Consider the following 21,612-nt stretch of genomic DNA (forward strand, 5'->3'; position numbering starts at 1 on the left):
ATGGTGGGAAAGAAATGTGGGCAATGAGACGTAACAGAATGTGAAGGAAAGTGTCAAGGTGAGTTGTTAATAGTATCAAATAACAAAGGTCAAGTAAGGTAGACCAGAGATGTGATTAGTGGACAGGCAACAGGAGGAAGAATGACGGTTGGGGAGGACCTGTCTTCATTTCACCCCCGAGTTACTGTGTTATTTTACACAACTTCTCCCTCATCTCCCATAGATCACTGCCTTATCTAAGTGTTCCAATGGTGAATAAGAATGACAAGTTCCTTTATATAACCTTATATTATTAACTTTACATAGCAAAGTTTAATGACAATAACTCATAATGAAAAATAATCAAATGAACAAGCAATATCTATATTCTTGATTATCTTATTTTACCCCCTGACAAAGTTTGTTCATCTTAAATACGAGCTCTAAAAGGTCTAAATTTTTTTGGCTCTAAGATATTCCACTAGGAGAAGACAAGTTTGATTCCCCCACAGGGAGGTCCATATTTCCCCCAGCATTTCAAAACCTTAATTTTAAATTTTAAAAAGTTCCTCTTCCGTTCAGAATTAAAGTCCATGATTATTTGCCAGATTCTGTTTCTGTGCATTTGAAATATTAACAGAAATTTTCACAGTTAATTCCCCAAGTCGGGAGCACAGCCCAGGGTCATAGACAAACTCAGAAATTGGACCTCCCCATTTGAACTCTGGCTATATGGACTTAGCAACTTAGAGAACTTATTTCTGGGCTTCAGTTTCTGATCTGGAAGTTAAGAATAACAACAGCAGCCACTAGCTCTTCAAGTCCATCTTCTCCTTTGGACACAGATCTTGGAGCTGGTCTCTGTTTCTTTGCTTGCCTATTTTCACTCTGGAAAAGCCTATTGCTTCCCCATCCCTCTAAATCTTTCTAAGTTTCAATAAAAAATTTTCAAAAAAAAATTGAAGACTTGAAAACAGTACATCTTTTTTTTTTTAATAAGGGATAAAACTAAAACTTCCTAAGCTTAAGAAGCAACTGGTATCTAGCATTGTCCCTCCACCTGCCCCCTGGGATTCCTGATGGCCGCCATCTTCCAGAACCCAGTGAAAAGCCCAGGTACTCGAGATTAGTGACTGCAAACTCCAGGCTTCCTGGGATAGGGGATGCCCCTATGTGACCCTTCTCATGCCCCTGCCCCTATGTGACCCAGGAGGTCATGCCCACAAGTTGACTCCAGTGACCTATTTAAAGGCTATGATCCAGAAACACACAAAAGAATCTCAGAACTGAGAAGCTCACTGCAGAGATTTCTCCAGACCCGAATTATCTAAAATTTTAGATTTCTAGTAGCTCTCGTGGCCGTGCGACATCCTATGTTATTCATAGTGGGCAATATAAATAAATTATCTAGCATCTGCCTGTTCGGCAGGTTTGAGTAGTGGTGGGAAATTCAAAATAATGGTGGTGGGACTAGTGTTGAAATATTGAATGTAATCCATTATTGTGAACAACTTTATGAAAATTTAAAAAAATAACTGGTATCTAAAATTACTCAGAAAGCAACCTGATAAGCCAGTTCAAGCCAAACTTAGTCACCAGAACTGACTTTGATATGCTTACTGCACATCATATTCTTCCCAAACAAAGCACTTGTCTAAAGATAGAGGCACAGAAACAATGTGCTAGCAACAGGCTACTGTCTCTGGCTAGACCAGAAAATCCTGTTTCTTTTGACATTAGCATAAAAGTTAAAGTTTGAAAGTGCTTTTAATGTCATTTCTGTATACCACCTCAAAGTTTGAGACTTGCTAATTTTTTAATACACATTTGTTCTCTATGTGAAAAACCAGAAGCAAAAATAAGAATTGAACTCTGTCACTGTCCTCCCATTGTTCATCGATTTGCTCCAGCGGGCCCAATAACACAATGTCTCCATTGTGAGACTTGTTGTTACTGTGTTTGGCATATTGAATACGTCACGGGTAGCTTGCCAGCCTTCGCTGTGCAGGTGAGATACTCTCGGTAGCTTGCCGGGCTCTCTGAGAGGGGCAGAGGAATCAAACTCAGGTCAGCTATGTTGGCCGCTTGCAAGGCAATGCCCTACCGGCTGTGCTATCGCTCCAGCCCAGAATTGATCTCATTTAAAAGAAACTCACATTAAAATTCTGAGTTCTTACTGACTGCGCCCAGGCATTGTGCTAAGAAGCATCAATAGTACTACATTCGATCCTCAAATTAATTTTTGAATTTCAATTTTATGGAAGAATAAGCAAAAGCTCAGAGTGTTTAACTTTACCAAGCTCATGTAGATCACAAACAGAGCTATAATGTCAACCATCAGTATACATTCTCAACCATGCTCCTCCACTACCTCTTTTTTCCCAACTCAAGTACCATGTCAACTGTGAGAACACTCAATGAAACTCATGAGACAGGGCTCAGGGCTGTCGTGTTATAAAAATACATTAATCTACCATGAGAAAATGACAGATTCATTGTCTTCCCCCAAAAGGATCAATAAATGGGCCACCAACAAAAATCTCAAACAATACTCACATATCAGTGATAAATTTTATCAAAGTAGATAATGAAAAGATAAAAATAGTGATATATATTCTACAACTGTGTAAACTGTCTGACCTTCAGAAACATTTGTAGGTGCTAATCTTTTCCTTTAGCAGAATTTGAGCAAGCTGCACAACAACCCCTTCAGAAAGTGGGGATGAAAGGCTGCTCTGAGTACTAAGGAGTTCACGCAGGAAAGACTTGGAAATGCCCAGGTGAGTAGGCACAGTGCAAGTGCTCATCTAATGTCGGGATATTTCTCCTTGCAGCTGTCAGTTCCTGACTGAGAGAATGGCTCCTGGGGCCCTTAAAACTGTCTACACAGGAGCAAAGTGAGGAGAACTGGCTGTGATCTCAGCCCTCTAATAGGATTCACAACTTTCTACAGTTGCCTGTTTTCTGAACTAAACTCTGAAATGAGCTATTATTCTCTGTCTCCCTCTTCATATTATCCAAAATAATTCAATGTCCACCTTTCCCTTTGGGAAAATCAAAGGTTGACATCTCTACCTTTTGAACTCAAGCTGTTAAAGATCCCTTTCTTCTGTTCAAAACGTTTTTACTGGTTTTGAAAGGTCTTATTGATAAAACACAGAGCAACTCAGGGGAAAAGGACAAAGAAAAGTAGAAGAAAGAGAAAGAATAAAGAGGCCAGTAAAGAAAGAGAAGGAAGAGAGCCCAAGAGGAACAGAGACAAAGGCTACTGAATGCATAATTGCCAACAGTCTCAGAAACTAGCTCATGTAACAATCATATTCTTTAAAAAAAAACCAATGGGGTAATATTTACACAAGATCCAAGATATATGCTTTCTGTTAAATGCTGCAAAATGACAATATATTCAATTCATTAATTCATGAATTAGTCTGTGAGATGTTTATGTCTGGCATCATTAGCATTTCTGAGCTGAATATTTAAGAGACTAAGGAAGAATGTTAAGAAGGAAAGATAGAACATTAAAAAAATTTCTGCTCTGTTTTTGTTACTTGTGCGTATATTGGCTCCATCCATATGAAGAGTCTGGGTAAGATTTGGGGTCAGGGTTAAGAGAGAGGGGACATGACACTTTCCAAGCACCTCTAGATTCCTCTGCTTATCCAGGTATGTGCAAAAGTTATATGAATTTCAAACCATTTTCTAACCATTCCAATAAATGATAGTTTCGCAGCAGATATGTTACAATCAACACAGATTAAGAGTAAATTAGGCCTTAATTATATTTAGCAAGTTTTATGTCCTAATTAGAAGCAGAATCTCAACAACAACAAAAATATGACTTACCAGCAGAGTTAACTCTGCCACAGCTGTCTACTCTTCCCAAGCATTCCTTGTGTGCTCTTGCACCACACTTAAAACATAAATAGCCTTGATAAAATGTTCCTCTGAAAAAAAATTAGAATATGTTAAAACTAAATTCAGCCGTATGGAATCATTAGTGCAGGGAATAAAAAAAAAATTAAAAAAAAAAAAACAAGGAACATGGAACTTTTCAAAGCTCTCTGCAAAGGGAGAGGCCTTCCTGGTCTCAGAACCGAGTAGGAACAAGGCCAAGCAAACTTGTTGCAACCAAACTGTTAAGCAATACCCAGACTTCAGAACACTTTAGCTGGAATATTAGAAATGTCTGAAATGCTTACAATTATACCAGTTCCTTTAAACTGAGAAACAGAATCGAGCAAGCTTACCTGAGGAGCATCTGGCAGACTTTACAGGATGTAACTCTGTTGAAGGTATGCATCTTGAACTCATGAAAATTGGAGTCTGCATAGTCTGGTCTTATGTTAGATCTATAAAAAGAGGGAACCAAGAGTCATTTCTGAATGAAAGTGGCACCACAAAGCAGCAGTCTAGTCCTCTAAAACTCAAATTCATCAAAATTACATTGGGTAAGATCTGAGTCCAGCAAAAAAGGCCATTAAGTATGCAGTGCTTTAAGGCAAAAGTATACTTTTCATTAAAATATGCACCAGAGTCTGGTTGTGTGAAAACCAGCTCTATGGAAAAATTTATGAAGCCTAATCCTTGGCAGAATTGAGTCCTCCCAGAGAACTTTGCAGCCTGGGCACATAGGTCAACCTGCCAGGAAAATACACAAAATCTGCTGGATATTCATGCTGTGTGATAGTGTCTCTTCACTAGCCACATCACTGAAATATAAAGTACCTGGGGACAGTGAGAGGGATTGCAGTTTAACAGTATTATCTTTAAATAGGTATGTCGGAATGGGGTATCACATAATGACTGACACCAGAGGATAAAATAAAATCATGTTTATGTTTCACATTTAACTTATAACATTTTCAAAAATAATCAGGTATACTGCAAAATGGATATTCACTGTGCACTCTCCATTGGTGCTCCTCAAAGTGGGCAGTGCCTCCCAGGCAGAACAGAAGGTGCTAGAACAACGGGGAGTAGCCACCTCAGGTTCAAGAGGGGAGGCACTATTTTTGTTGCTCGAGCGGGCCCAGTAACGTCTCCATTGGAGACTTTGTTGTTACTGTGTCTGGCATATCGAATACGTCACGGGGAGCTTGCCAGGCTCTGCCGTGTGGGCGAGATACTCTCGGTAGCTTGCCGGGCTCTCCGAGAGGGGCGGAGGAATCGAACTCGGGTCGGCCATGTTGGCTGCGTGCAAGGCAAACGCCCTACCGCTGTGCTATCGCTCCAACTTTTTTTGTTAGTTCACTTAAAGGAGGGGGATTTCCAATAGGTGAAATATCCAGTTTCTTAGAAGGGAGCAGTAGGCCAAAATAGGAGAGGGGAAACTCTGCCTCTAGATCATCACACCATGAGAACACATGCCATTCATTACCTCCTTTCAACTTCACACCAGATCTAACTTGTAGGCACTTATAATAGTATGAGCTTATAAAGAAGGAAAATGAGACCAAGGAAATATCAGAGCTAGAAACTCCAACCTAGGTCTGTGCTTTACACCACCATGGCTGTAGTACCAGGTTAGAACTCAGCACCACCATGACTGTAGTACCAGGTTAGAACTCAGCAAGTTTCACCTTAATGAAATTAGATTTGGGGGTCCAGGAGGTATGTTAGAAACAGTTCACTTCAGCCATTTCTAGATGGCTTTCATGTTATTCATAATTTATCCATGCCACAGATGAAAGCAGAAAAATTAGAAAAGAGCAAGTTAAAAATGCATACGAATCAGACGAAGACCTAGAAAGCAAAGATGATACTCTTGGATATGTTACAAGCAATTTAAGAGATTGTGGGGGAAAGTTTGAGATACTGATGAGCTAGGATTTCCCCTTTTAAAGAAAACAGCAACTCTCAACCACACAGAGCCTTGGCGTAATGAAGCATAACACAGGCGGGCAACCAGGCATCAATCTCTGAGGTAGCAGGAGAAGCCTTATGAAAAAACATTCGCAAAGGCAATTGGAGTAGCAGGCAGTGATGCAGAAGTGTCAGAGGGGTCAGCCTTCCAATCCATCTGCTGAATATGAGCGTGCTAAAAATGAAATCAAATATTAGTGCCATCTGGGATTTCTCTGCTGTTTTCCTGGTGACCTCACTTTTTAGGAAAATGTTCCACTGCATGCTAAAAAGCATAGCCATTTCCCCAGAGGCATTCTTGACGTATAGCTGATTAAAAATTATAAAGTTCTTCTTCAGGAAGGGAGAAATGAACAAAGAATGAGAATCTACAAACAAAACTCTCATCACACTGTTCAGAAATCAGCTGATTCTTGAGTCCATTAAGCCATCCATTGAAACCTATTTCCTTAGCAAGGAAGGGCTGTTGTTCATTTTTCACTGAGTACCAAGGTGATTCAGTCATAGATAAATTGTCAAATAACAGCTTCCATCCTGGGATCTTGAAGAATTCATCAGCCTGGAGTTTTAGAATAAAAGTAGATTTCCTTCAGGCAGAAACTCATGAAGTGGGTCCCAAATAGCAAGAATTTAATTAATTTTAGGTCTTCCTGAGATATATGGGGTGCACCTTTCTCTTAGGGTCAACTGTGTGCAGGCTGCAAGTAATTGTGTATGTGTATGCGCTTGTGTGTGTGTGTGTGTGTGTGTGTGTGTGTGTGTGGTTTATACCCAGGTTGTCCTGGGACATTCATATTGACAACTTTACGAACTAACCAGGCACAAATTGACTTTTAAGGAGATAAAAAGTTGAAAGAAGGTTCACACTAAGAAGTCTTAAAAAAAATCTTGCAAAGAAAAAGAACTGTGAAATTATTTTAATAGTTGTGTCCATTAGGAATGTGGGACTTAAAGTAGAAAATAGGATGGCAGAGAGGAACTGTTGGAATTTTTAAAACCATAACTTCATATTGTTTACATTTTTTTAAATCAAACATTAAAGAATAAAAGTTATTTCTATGACCCTGGAACTACTACTGAGATACTCTAGACTATAAAAGCACAGTTGAGAGCAAGAATCTAAAATTAGACCACCAGGGCTTAAATCCTAACTTGCAAATCACCAGCAGTACAACCTTGGGCAAGTTGGTAAGTATAAAACATGAATACTAATAAAATCAAAATTAAAGGGAAGTAATGTATATACAGTGCCTGGAACTTCTGCTGGCTCAGAAGGAAGTGTTCAATAATCACTGGCTATAACTTATGAATTGCTGATTCCAAACCCACCAAAGAAGAAAGTGCCTTAGGAATGGTTAAAAAAAATCCAGAAATTGCCAAGGGATGAGTCCCCAGAGGAATCTCATTCTGAGAATTTTACTCAGGATGCTTGCGACATGCACAGTTTCCTTGGGACCAGGAATACATATGTAATTATTCAAGCATAATACAAAATAGAGACACTCAAAAGAGGGCCATAAAAGCCCAGCGAGCTAGATGAAGTTAAACCAAGTGCCCATTAAATAGAAATGTCAACAAACATGTTCTAAAGTAGTCTGTGGGGGGATGCAAAAAACCAAACACAGTAAGCTCTCTTTGGGGGAAAGAGTCAGAAAGGCAGATTGAAGTAGAAGAGACTAGAGAGAACTGTCAGGACTACATACTAGCTACACATCATAAAAATGAATAGTGATATTTACTGTACACCTCTAATGCAGCAGGAGCAATATACTCTTCAGATTCCGTTCTCCTTTATTTCTTAAGCTAAACCTATAAAGAAGAGCCACTGAGTTTCTACCATGTACACAAGCCCTAAGGCAGGAACAGAATGAAGGATTCCTTGGCTGGAGTCCAGAGATGAAAAAGAGGAGATGTAGGATATGAGTAATAGAGGTTGACAGTGGTCAGGAAAGAGGAGAGACATTATACAGGGATTGACATCACATTCAGTTGAAACCAAAAACTGGCCTTTAGACTACTAGGGAGGGCATGCCTTATAGTGGAGCAAGAATGAACAGAGAGAGAGACCAATTACATGGTTGGGCTGTTTATAGATGAGAACTGAGGATCAAATACGGGTTAGCTGACTCAGTCATGCAGCTGTACATGAAGTGTAGAAACTTGCTTTGATATAAATGGCAGTTTACTTATGAGAACTTGATAGGATCTTGGACATTTTGCAATAAACTGTTTCCATATCTTCTGCTTCATATGGGGACTACTATTACCATAATTTCATCAACCCATTTTCCAAATATTCATATGGTAAGAATATGATGCTTTTAAGACTCATAACTTCCGATGATCTTCTCAGATTGCCCCTTCTTGTCCCCTAGGCTGATCCTAAGCTGAGGAGTGCACACCTTCCCCAACCTGTACATACTCTCCATCCCCCAGATCAGCATTCCTGCTGTTCCTCTAGGGCCACAAACACAGCACGACATTCAACTCTACACCTTTTCCAACACCTCTGATTAAAGTAAAAATTTAATTCCACTCTATCTTCCAACATAGAAACATGAAAGACACAACAAATTTTCCCTAACTCTCCTGCTCCTGCTATAGTCACTTTTCTTAACTTCTCCTTTGTTTCAATTTATTCATCCCTGATACTGTATATACTTTCTGTTGATTCAACTAAAAAAATCTTTTCAAGATTTCAGGTCCCACTCTTACTTCTTCCTATCTTATCTAAGACCTTAGTATCTCTCAACTAAAATTTTATAGTGACCTTTCTTCATCTCCTAATTCACCTATTTATGATACCTACTATCAGAATTACTTTCAAAAATTTCACTAAGGTTATGTCACACCCACCCCTTTTGATGACTTCTTCAGGTTCCTATCACCTATGGGGATAAAACCCAAACTTCTAAGAATGGTAAATGAAGTGTTTTTAAGCTCTAGCTTAAAAAGAAACACGTATGAGCCATAATGATAGTCCCACAGAACCTCCTTACAGTTTTCAAATATAGTCTTAATTTCCATAACTGTTTTTATTACATTTATTCTATTACATTTCTCCTAACCAGTTAATTGACTCAGTCGCTCATTCAGTACCATGTAAAAAATGTGACTCTTTTGTTTCTGCTTTGTTTATTTGGGGGGAAGGGAGCACACCCATCTGAGCTAAAGACTTACTCCTGCCTCTGTGCTCAGAGATCACTCCTGAAAGTGTTCAGATCATATGAGGTTCCAGTGACAGAACACAGGTGACTGCATGCAATGCTAGCACCTTAAGCCCTGTATTACATCTCTAGCCCCATAAAAATGTGACTCTCTTAATAAACTTTTGCATGAGTTCACACAATAGTGATTATTGTGTAATTTTCATTCCCAAGTACTTTGAGCTCTATAGTATAGTGCTACACTGTCTTTTAATCACTTGCTATCCACTTCCTATTATCAGAGAGCTGGTTCCATTCTACCCCAGTTTATACTGTGAAGGCCTACCACAGTACCTCTTTTCTGTACCTATGTTTCATATCCATTGTTCTGATGTTGTTGCATGAAATAAATGCCACTATTTATTTTAATTTTAATAATAATTTTAATTACCTATTTTAATTATTATTATTAGGTAAGGAGGTTTCCAGATTTTGGATAAAATGTTACTTTAGATGTTTTTCATAAGGGTATTTTTGGATAAAATTAGTATCTGAATTGATAGAATAAAGCAGAATGCCTTCCCTAAGATGATGGGTCTCATCTAGTCAACTAAAGACCTTAACAGAACAAAAAAGCTGACCCTCCCTGAGTTAAGACAAAATTCAGCCTCCATAACAATATCCTTGACATCCTAATGGAAACTTAAACAGAGCACTGGACTTTCACTAAGTTTGTGTCATACTCCCCTTACCCCACCTCAAACCACCAAAAAGCACTGAAAGTTCCTTTCCCTGATGGCACATATGGGACTTTGGGGCAGGAGGAAGCACTTATTGCATTTTTAACTATTCACGTCTTTATAGTCATCAAATATTTGACTCAGAAAATGGGCTGCTAGACATTCATGGGTAATAGAAATTGGAAAACACGTTTTTCCACAGCATTTACCTCCCCATGTGTTTTCAGAAAGCTGCCTCTGCCACATTTTCAGATAAAATTTTGGAAGGAGAAGATAAAATACATATTTTTACCATGCCAATTTTTTACCTCTCATATGTTAACAGAAACAACAGAAGAAAAACATCAGAATTTATGGAGTTCAGTTAAATCTCGCAATTTGTTCATGTATCTTTGTCCTCTCTTCTTTGCAAGAAAGCAAATATTTTGGTATTTTGGAGTGGCACACCTGGTGTTTTTCAGGGTTTACTCCTGGTTCTGTGCTCAAGAATCACTCCTGGTGGGGATCAGGGAACCATATGGTGAGTGGGGATTAGACCCCGTTAGCAGCATGTGAGGGAAGTGCTCTACCTGCTGTGTGATCACATTAGCCCCAAGAAAATAAACTTAATATTTATACAAAGTATACAATTCTAATCAGAGATCTAAACATATTTCACTATTAAGCATGGCAAAATAGTTACACACTTAACTATTTTTATTTTAAATGATGTAACTAAAATTAACCTTTATTTAACCATAACTTTTTACCACTTCAAATCACTTTAGTAATACTGTTTTAGAATATGTCAAATATTAGCAAGAGAAAATTATGTTGTAATGCTTAATCAGAGAGGAAACAAAATTTTAATTGATTGATAATGATATGATATCTAATTATCTAATGACTATGCAATTCTTTGGGGGAGGGGGTTGAGTTTTGGGAGCCACATCCCAGTGGTGCTCAGGTCTTATTCCTAGCTCTGTGCTCAAATATCACTTCCAGCAGGCTTGGGATCAGATGGAGTGCTGGGACTCAGCCTTGCATTGGCCACATGGCCAAGTAATAGCCCTAGTCACTGTTCTACCTCCCCGGTCCCATCCCATCAGTATTAACAACAATCAATATCAATAGTGTGGAATTATGTAATTAATAAAAAACATAAAATCATTTATTTCATCATTGTTCACTGAAAGTAAAAGTAACAATTAAGGAAACATGAAAAAAAAATGCTTGTTTGAACAGAGCTAGAACTTTCCTGCATTGAAAATGCAGGTATGTGGTTAGGGAGATGGTTCAAAGGCTGGAATGAAGACTTTGCACTGTGATAGCTTGTGTTTCACCCCCAGAATCACAAAGATCCCCAAATACTACTGGAAATAAGCCCCAAGAAGCATCAATCCAGGAGAATTCCCCAAGCACCACTGAGTGTGGCCGCCGAACTAACAAAACAAAAACACACTTATATTTAAAACAGAATCAAAACACATAGGAATGTATTCACATAAAACTACTTGTGGTTATCACAGAAATCCTCTTTATTAAAACATTAACCAAAATATTAACTTTTCTATTTTTGTGGGGAGGAAAAAGACCTCTGAAAATCTCCAGGGGTTTTTCCTGGCTCTGCACTCAGGGCCTGCCTGGCAATGCTCAGGGGACCATATGGGATGCGAGGGATCAAACCTGAGTCAGCAAGGCAAGTGCCCTACCCACTGTACTATCAGCCAGACCTTAACTTTTCAATTTATTATTATTTATTTTACTGTTTCGAGTATAATAAGATCATGTATATAATCATGTACCTAACTTCATTATATAGAGACAATACACTGATATTTCCCCAAGGTAATTTTAAAACTTAAAATATTATGGATACTCATTTTAGGATCCTTAGTTATTTAAGTAAAATAAAGCATACATCTTAATACATAAAGAGTATTTGTAATAATTTTGTATTTGTCAAGAAAATGAAATTTACTAAAGTATATCACACTGCTAATAAAACTCTAGGTAAGCTTACAGATTAAAGGGTACTCTCTTACCATAAAAGAATATCAAGCTAAAGGAAAATCTAAATGTATTTAATTTAAAAGAATGCAATAACCATATTAAGGCTAAAGTTTTCTTTAGTTAATAGTATTATTCAGCATTCTTCTGAAAAATATGAGAAATGTAATATGACAAGAAAAATAAACGTGGGGCTGAGGCGATAGCTCAAATGGTAGTATACATCCATAGCATGTCTGAGGCCTTAACTCTGAACCCTAATGCTTGATGGTCCCTTAGATTCTTTAGATGTGTTCCTGGGGGCCCTGAAGTACTGCCATATTCACACACTAAATCGTCAGGTCTTCACTGTCGGGATGATCATTCAGGGAGTGGCCTGCTCTAGCATCAATGGGTGCAGCCCATAAAAGAAAAATGAAATCGTTTCTAAGAGACATTACTATTGAAGCTATATCATCATTATTAAATCTGTCCGCAGCGGGAAAAAATCACTTGGAAATATCACCAATATAGAAGATTTAAGTCTTGAAGGGGATCAAGTAAGTGCAAGAATTTTGTTTCTGAAACTTCTTTTTCATTTATATACTCATTAAAAATATACTCATTAAAATATACCAAATACCTAATATGTACCAGAAAATGTGAGATACACTGATGAATAAAAACAAGCAAATTCCCACCCTGTTTTGGAGTGATGGGGAAAAGCAGTATCTGAAAATTCCGCAAGCTATGGTGAAAAAGCAGGATCATGAATGCCACAGAGAAAGATAGGAGAGCTGGGAATGCAACTCGGTAGAGAGTTTCCACACATGAGGCCCCAGGTACAATCCTAAGAACTGACAAACACAACAAAAGAAAACAGTGTGAACTGAAACCTTGCAAATGGACTGCTATCAAAAAACACTATTTTTATTTATTTATTTATTTTTATTTTGTAGTGCCTACAATAGAACCCAGTCTCCTGCCTGCAAGTGTCCTACCACTCTGCTACACTAGGGCCCCAGAACTGAGATTTACAGAGGACCCAGGTTTATTTGACGAAATCATAACTAGAATATTTGCATCATATAATAAGAGAAAGTTACAATCTTATCTGTAACTTTGATCCCATTAATATTACACAAGACTGTTAGGGGGCAGTGAGATAATGTATAGATAGTAAGGCATTTGCCTTGCATGTGGCTGACTCCAGTTCAATCCCTAGTACCAGATATGGACCCCAAAGTCCACAGGAGTGCAGAACCAGAAGTAAGCCATAAGCACACAACCAGGTGTGGTCCAAAAACCTATACCCCTCCAAATATAAGACTGCTTGTTAGTATATTTATGTGAAAATGAGAACAGGTAGATGCAATGTAAGTGATCTTCACTTTTGAGTTTCACCTTCTAAACTTTCTACAGTGAAAGTACATTATTCAATGTAATCCTTACATGTACTCTTTGTAGAAACGGGAAGAATAGAAACAATCACAATACTTGCAGGAACTTCACTGATGGAAGCAAGAAGTTATAATAAGATCTGAGACAAAAGATGTGTCTCACAATGTATGCTCTTAAGCACTATGCTATAAAACTATCACAAACCAATTTAAAAGGGAGGGTCAGAGAAAGAGCACAGGGTTAAATATATTAGAGATTGGAAAGATAGTCTAAAGGTTAAAGCTAAGTCAGTTGCATAAGACTGATGTCGCTTGCATAAGGCTGATGTCAGTTCAATCCTGGCACCACATATGTTCTCTGAGCACCACCAGGAGTGATCCTGAGCAGTGTCATAAATAAGCCCTAGGCATCACCCGTATAGTGTGTGTGTGTGTGTGTGTGTGTGTTGTGTGTGTGTGTGAGAGAGAGAGAGAGAGAGAGAGAGAGAGAGAAAATTAAATGTTTGCAATATGTAGAAAGCATTCCTGATATAGAAGAAGCCATTACAAATAAGTAGTACAAGGATAAACATAAACCATAGAAAACAGGGCAGAATATTTCACCAAGAAAAAAGTTGTTCAACTTCATTAGTAAAGCAGAGATCTGTATGTTCAGCCCACAGGCAAATCTACTGTTATAAAAGAGCAATTCCAGGACAATGCTTTGTTCTCTCTTCTCCACCAGCTTGGGATATAACCTCTGTGATGCTATAATAAATCATCCAAGAACCAACAAATATCATCATTTGTAAATATTTTCTAAAATGGAAGCACACAGACTGTTAATGAGAGGCTGGCACCAAGTGTAAAAGTGCTGCAGCTTGAGTTGGATTTTCAGGAACTGGAAGATACTCCAGGACCAGCCACCACCATGCTGAGACCACTCTCCGCACACATGAAGGTACTGGCAGAGGGACAAAGCCACGCGGGTTCCGGGGCCGAGACCTCCAAGCCTACTCAGATGGGAGTCAAGCATCTTCCACCCAGATCCTCCAAATTCCAGTAGGCGGGGGTCACACCCACCACCTGGCCCCCTGGCGCCGTGTAATCCCATCAGCGGCCAAGACTCAGAGACTACAAAATCCAGATCCCGGAACTGCGCGGCCACATTCGCGGCCGCGCGACATCTTATCAGAACTTTTTTTTATGACATCTTATTGTCTCATTCCTACTTTGGACAAACTTGCAGGCTATTGAATGTAGCCTGCCCACAGGGCAGAGTCTGGCAAACTCCCCGTGGCATACCAAATATGCCAAATACCAGTAACAATGATGGGTCTCATTCTCCTAAAGAGCCTTGAATATAATCTCAGAGCTAGGATGAAAGAGACGTTACTGGGGCCTGCTCGAGGCAATCGACAAATAACAGGAAGATACTATCCCATTTGGTCAAGGCCCCATGCAAAACTAGCTAAGCTTTGGTTGCATCTGTTCCTACTCTGATATCTGTAAGATATTCTATCCTTAAGTAATCAAACCAGAATTATCATTGTATTTTTAGAATCACGCACAATGCCTAATATAAACATGCATTCAACAAACAATTTGAAGTAAAATAGATTGTCAGAGGAGACTTAACGTGTAAGATTTAAATGTAAGTATAAAAGATATGACCTAAAACAAACAGATTCTTAAATATGTTACACATCTGGTGCTGAATTTCTTTTTTCTCTCTAGTTTTTGGGATACTCCTGATCATCATCAGTATCAGGGGATACACTTGACTCTGCATTCAGGAATAACTCCTAGCTGTGCTTATGGGATCATGTGTTATGCCAAGGATCAAACTTGGGTCAGGAGCATGCAAGGCAAGCACCTTACCCACTGTGCTATCTCTCTAGCTCTTGGTGCTAAATTTCTGATGGATCAAAGCAAAGAGTAAAATTTGATCACAGTTGTTGGTGCCAGAAAACTGCATGAAATTTTCTGGCACCAAAGTGCCAGAAAATTTGCTTTGATAAGTTTTCATGAAAGAGACATTCTATGATATAGTTAATGTCTTTAGCAATATTCTTAAAAATACAACTGAGTAAACTTGCCTTTTGTATCCTTATTGATATAAGCAAGGATATAATGTTAAATTATTTTATATGCTCAGGAAAAAAAATGTTAAAATATCTGTCAGAATATATGCCATCTATGTATCATCATTTAAACAGCCCATTATCTCCCACAAATGTCACAAAATATTTTGACAAGCCTAGTATCTTTTAAAGGTAAGACATTCATTCTAAACATATAAAAATTATATATAGATAAAATACACTGATTTGCTAAATCTTCAACAAGGTCGAAGTCCCTATAATTCAGAAGAAATTTCTAAAACAAATTTCTAAACTACTTTAACTGATTCATTTCTAAATTAGAAACTTTAATTTATGTTTAATAACTAATTTCTAAATTAAGAACTATTTAATTTCTAAAACAAATTTCTAAAAATTTAGCTGGCACTAGCTGACAAAAATCATGTCTCCACAAAGACTTTAGATTGACCAAATATACAAACCTTTGAGCCCAAGTAACCTTAATCTGCCTGAAATGAGACACAATTTCTTAGACAGTCTCCAGCATGCAAAGAAATTATTGATCTAGCTGGACCATGAATTCATTTACTAATTTTTATATATTTGGAACTATTAAATAAATAATTGTAACTGTCAGAATAGGATATCAAGAAGATTTTTGACAAGTTATTTGGTCAGTTACTCACAACTACTTCTGAGGTCTTCAATTTTGAAAAAGCATATTTAAGCCAAGTAAAATCTTAGTCTCAAATAAAAACAAAATCAATAATTTCACACTTAACTTTAGAAACTTTTCTCTATCAACCTTTTTCTTTTTACATAAGAATGTCCAGAATAAAACAGAAATATTTATTTTAAATATACTATAAAATAAAGTCTTCCAAATAAGGAATTATAAAAGACTTTATTCTTTTTTCCCACAATTTTTCAGCAAACATGAATCCTGCACTGCAGAGAGAGTACAGGGGCAAAGCTATTCACCTTGCATGCAGTCAAACACATTCAACCCCCAGCACCACATATGGTCTCCATAACAGTAATTGCATATGACATCATCATCAGTTACTCATGAGCAGAGCCAGGAGCAGTCCTTACACACTGCCAGGTGAGGCCCAAACACTTAACAAAGCACCACGATATATTGGCTACGGGCTGGGGCAATAGCACAGCAGGTAGGGCATTTGCCTTGCACGCAGCCGACCTGGGTTCGATTCCCAGCATCCCATATGGTCGGTGCTCAGGGGTAATTACTGAGTGCAGAGCCAGGAGTAACACCTGTGCATTGCCAGATGTGAGCCCCCTCCCCCCCAAAAAAGGAAAAACAAACATAATACATTGGTTAAACAGCCGCCTTTATGGAAAAGCAAGACAATAAAATAGATCATTCATAAACCAACTTAAAAAAATGCTCAATGCTCATAAGACATACTTTTACCGAGACCTAAAGAATCATAAAATGAATGAAAACAAAAAGGAGATTTATAAGTCACTTCTAAATCTTATTTTTTATATTCCAAATCACGTATCAGTATCGAGGGAAAAAATAAATCCTTCCAAAATACCAATAAAAATAAGATAATGCTTGGCTCTGAAAAATAGTATTCTCTTATCTGTTATGTATTGAAATTCTATATTTTATTCAATGTGGACTATATAGTAATTTTAAATATACATCCATCACTGAGTTTCTGTGACATCTCAAGGAAATTTTTAATGCAATGTACATTCAGTTAAATCCGCAATAAATTCAATGTGGAAAACATGTCAGACCACATGTAATCTGGATCTTCTTTTGTTAAGAACTTGATGTGTTTCTTTGCACATAAACACATATTTCTAGATTTAGTGCTCCCACCAATCAAAGAATTCTATTTGTCATTCCTGCTATGGAAGGCCAAGGTTCAAAAGGAGAAGTATCACCACCATCCGTACCTGTTACATAACACAACTTTGTTATGAAAATAAATTGAGAATATACATGTGCATATTATTCAAACTATTCAATGAGGAAAGGAGTGTACAAATGCTAGATGTTACTTATACTAATATTCTTATTGTTTTCATACTGACAAATTTGTATTGGAAATTCAGACGCCTCCTCAGAACAAAATAAATGCTGACCTTTCATCATCATATCTCACATCAATTGGACTACAGATCTTTTGCATTAATACAAAAATGACATTAGACTTTATTTAGACATTCAATCAACTGAGAACCTATTATGTGCCATTTTCTAACACAAGGGATGTAATAATGAATCCTCAACCCAATCACAGATTTCCAGTTCATTTTGGATAATCCATATTTTTTTTTCATTAAATCGGACTGTCATCTTGGTAATATATAAGGAACAGAGTAACCTGTGTCTCTATGCTCAGGATTAGCAGCCAAATATCTTACAATGTGTCAGCTATTCTGTGTAAGGAATAGTTTCTAGAGAATTTGGATTTTCTCATTCGCTGGTCCAATAAATCTCTATCAGAATTCAAATGTCGTCGATAACATGAATTAAGGATGCTGATCTGGCACACTGAATTAAATTCTTGTAGCACATTTTAAATTATGTTTTATAATATTAAGTTAGCTGTTGAATTAATGTGTCTTAGAAGCAGATGGAGATGATATAGCTACAAAGCAAAATTAGGGAACAATAGAAAGAAATCTGAAAGATAATATGACAAGCTCCATAACTATTTTCCCCTTCAAATTCTATGATTGTAATTGAAAAACTGACTTTATGTACCTTACATATAAAGTCCCTGCTTTATACTCAACTATATGTGCAAATGTTCGGTATAAATTGAACAGGATTACCACTGATCAAAACAATCCCTCCCCCCCAAAAAAACGCTTCTTAATGAAAACGGGATTTAAAAAGCAAAGTATATTTGTTAAAGAGAAAGAAATATTCATTACAAACATTGGTGTGACAAGACATACAACTCACACAGATGTGAAGCAGTTTGCTAACATCTTAGTCCTTGTTGGACTGCCTGAGTGGAGTGGGAACAGAACATGAGTACAAGGATGAGAGAAGAGATGTATGAAAGGCTGGTTAGTGAGTCCCCAGGCCAGAAAGGACAGAACTGACACTTTTATTAAAGTGAGAAAGTAGGAATTGGTATTAAACAATACATAAAGTGATGCCTAAAATAAATTATTCTGAAAAGTTTAAATTGTCAATCTAGACTAACAAAATCATGAACACAGAAGGCTTAACTTGAAACAATTACTAAGTAAACTCAGTCAAGGGCTTAATGTCCGTCCAGTGGTGAGACACAATTTTCACAAATTTCCCTTTACAGAAATATGTTTTGATCATTCCATTAGTCATTTAATAGTAACAAGCAACAGAAACAAAATTAGTATAGGCCTGCTGTGGGGGCAGACTTGAGGGGTTGTTGGGAAAATGGAGACAATGGTGGAGGGAAGGTGACAGCAGTGGTGGCATTTATATTGGAATATTGAATGCCTAGGAAAAATTATCATGAACAACTTTGTAAACCATGATGTTTAAATAAAGTGGAGGAAATATTGAAAATAAATTACAAAGTATAAATTGGGCAAAGCATAGACTTGTTTAAGTGGACAGCTTGAAATCTGACATTCCCAGAATTCTAGGATGGGTAAGAACCATTTATGAGTCAATGCTTAGGCCAAAGCTATTTTGAGAGGAAAAAAAAAAACGAAGCACAGAAAAACAAAGTAATGTATGTTTTTTATTGTAGTGGAAATCCAGAGCCTCCTCAGAACAAAATAAACGCTGACCTTTCATCATCTGAATATATCTGAAGGAAACATGGGAGGTTCCACTTAACATAATAGCGTGAAATGACTGAGTCCAAGATAGGATTCTATGCCTGTTCTACTAAATTTTTTTCTGAAAAAGATGAGGGCTATTAAAACAAGAAATACTTTTCTACCACCAGTGTACCCAGTTTCCCTCTTGCTACCATCCCCATGCCCCACTCCAGTCTGCCTCTAAGGCAGGCACTTTTCTTTCTCTCTCTCTCTCTCTCTCTCTCTCTCTCTCTCTCTCTCTCTCTCTCTCTCTCTCTCTCTCTCTCTCTCTCTCTCCCCCACTCCCACTTCCTCTCCCTCTCCCTCCTCATTGTGGGCATTATGATTTGCAACACGTTACTGACAGGTTATCATGTACGTCCCTTTACCTACTCTCAGCACTCGATTCCTGTCCAAAGTGATCACTTGCAATGATCAATGTCATAGTGGTCCCTCTCTATCTTAACTGCCCCCCTATACTTGTGGCAAGCTTCTGACAGTGAACCAGTCCTCCCAGCCCTTGTTTCTCCTGTCCTTGGATATTAGTCTCATACTATGCTTTCTAAAAATGACTGCAATCATTCTATGTCTGTCCCTCTCCTTCTGACTCATTTCACTCAGCATGATACTCTCTGTGTCCATCCATTTACAAGCAAATTTCATGACTTCATTTTCCTAGTGGCTGCATAATATTTCATTGTGTAGATGTACCATGATTTCTTTATTAAGTCTTCTGTTCTCAGGGCTGCAATGAACATACAAGTGCAGATGGTGTTTCTGCTATATGATTTTGCACCTCGCAGGTATAGTCCCAGAAATGGTGTTGCTAGCTCAATGGAAACTCAGTTTCTAGACTTTTGAGGAATGACCATATTGTTTTCCAAAAATGCCAGATCATTTGGCATTCCCACCAACAGTGAATGAGAGTTCCTGTCTCTCTAAATCCATGCCAGCACTGGTTGTTCTTGTTCTTTTTTATTTGTTCCAGTCTCTGTGTGTAAGTTGATATCTCATTGTTGTTCTAATTTACATTTCCCTGATGATGCAGAGCTTTTACTCTTATTTTTATCTGAGATTGATGAAACATCATAAGAATTAAAACCAAAATAAGTAAAACAATGCAAACAAAAGTGCATGTGGTGAGACATTCTAAAAACATTGAATTATATATTTGAAATGTGAGAGCTACATGGATTATTATTTATATCTCAATAATGGAACATAGGGTAAAACAGCAAAGAACTTTTTTTTCTAATAAGAGTTTCCTTTCATGGGATGTGAGTGATAGGGCAGAGGTAGGTCATTTGCGTTGTATGCCGCACACCCAGGTTTGATTCCCAGCATCCCATATGGTCCTCCCAAGTACCACTAGGAGTGATGACTGAGTTCAGAGCCAGGAATAAGCCTTAAGTATCACTGGATGTGACCCAAAAGCCAAAAAAAAAAGAGTTTTCTTCTGTATAATGCAGTGGTATACTGAAATGGTGGCGTTCTCTTTTTTTACAGAACAAATATATTTCTCAATCTGAAGTTCAGTGTTCCTATAGCTATGAGAGATACCTGAGATTGAAGAATTTGGAAACACCAAGTGATTCAAAAATCAAGGAATAACAGAATTAGGGAAATGCACACAAATCACAAAGCTGCTGAGTCAGTACTTCCCAGATAATTCTCACCCTGTTAAACTGCATTTTTTTTTTCAGAAAGGTTGGCACAGGAATATAGTTTTGAGGTTTTTGTTTTGCTTCATTTTTAAAAGTTTAATTTAAAATGGTGCCTGCTTCAGAACAAAAAATTAAAAGTTAAAACAAGAAACACAAAGTCTGTAGCCTTTACCAAGGTCTGGACCTCTGGGAAGCTCTCAACATTGGAGCTAGAAGAAATGGAGAGAAGCTACCTTAAAAAGTGAGGGACCCGGGGCTGGAGAGATAGCACAGTGGGTAGGGCGTTTGCCTTGCACGTGGCTGACCCGGGTTCGATTCCCAGCATCCCATATGGTCCCCTGAGCACCATCAGGAGTAACTCCTGAGTGCAGATCTAGGAGTAACCCCTGTGCATCGTCGGGTGTGACCCAAAAACCAAAAAAAAAAAGTGAGGGACCCACCCCCCAATCCCACCAGAAGTGAGCCCTGAGCACAGAGACAGGACTACATCCTGGGCACAGCTGGGTGTGATTCCACTTCCACAACAAAACCAAAACAAATACTGAGAGACCCAGAGTATAGAGCTAGTCCAGCAAAGTTAGGCAAAAGTGAGAAATTAGAGACTGCTAAGAGAAATAGTTGGTGTCAGGACAGCAACTTTTAAGGAGAGGAACCTGATGATAATTGAGCTCATTATGATATCTCTCTCCTTGCAAAGAAAACTCAACAGTTCCCCCCCCCCCCCCCCAGTATCCAGAATTTTCACTTGGAGGTCATATGCCACAGTGGCCTGGGAAGGGCTCTGGGGATCATATGGGATAGGGATGCAACCCAGGTCAGCAGCATGCAAGACAAGTGTTCGACCTGTGGTGCTATCCCTTTGGCTCCCTTCAGACTATTATAAGATAATATCAGAGGGAAAAGCACAAAGCTTCTTATGCCTGTTCCTGAATAGGAAGAAAGTTGGGCTATAAGCAGGCATCTCAAGCTGACTGTCCACGTTCTCCGGCCACTAAATAAAGCTG

General features: G+C 38.1%; 1 protein-coding gene across 2 annotated transcripts in view; it reads right to left on the reverse strand.

The window, feature by feature from the left end:
- The window catches only part of VAV3 (vav guanine nucleotide exchange factor 3), a 397,225-nt gene that overhangs the window by 128,615 nt on the left and 246,998 nt on the right, over window positions 1–21,612 (reverse strand). For both annotated transcript variants that reach the window (XM_056139015.1, XM_056139014.1), the window contains exons 16-17: window positions 4,230–4,331; window positions 3,826–3,926 (exon numbers count right to left, since the gene is read on the reverse strand). In XM_056139015.1, the coding sequence (XP_055994990.1) occupies window positions 3,826–3,926; window positions 4,230–4,331 (203 nt within the window). The remainder of the gene's footprint in view (window positions 1–3,825; window positions 3,927–4,229; window positions 4,332–21,612) is intronic.

This window comes from Sorex fumeus, unplaced genomic scaffold, assembly GCF_029834395.1.
Source record: "Sorex fumeus unplaced genomic scaffold, SorFum_2.1 ptg000131l, whole genome shotgun sequence".
Lineage (NCBI taxonomy): Eukaryota > Metazoa > Chordata > Mammalia > Eulipotyphla > Soricidae > Sorex > Sorex fumeus.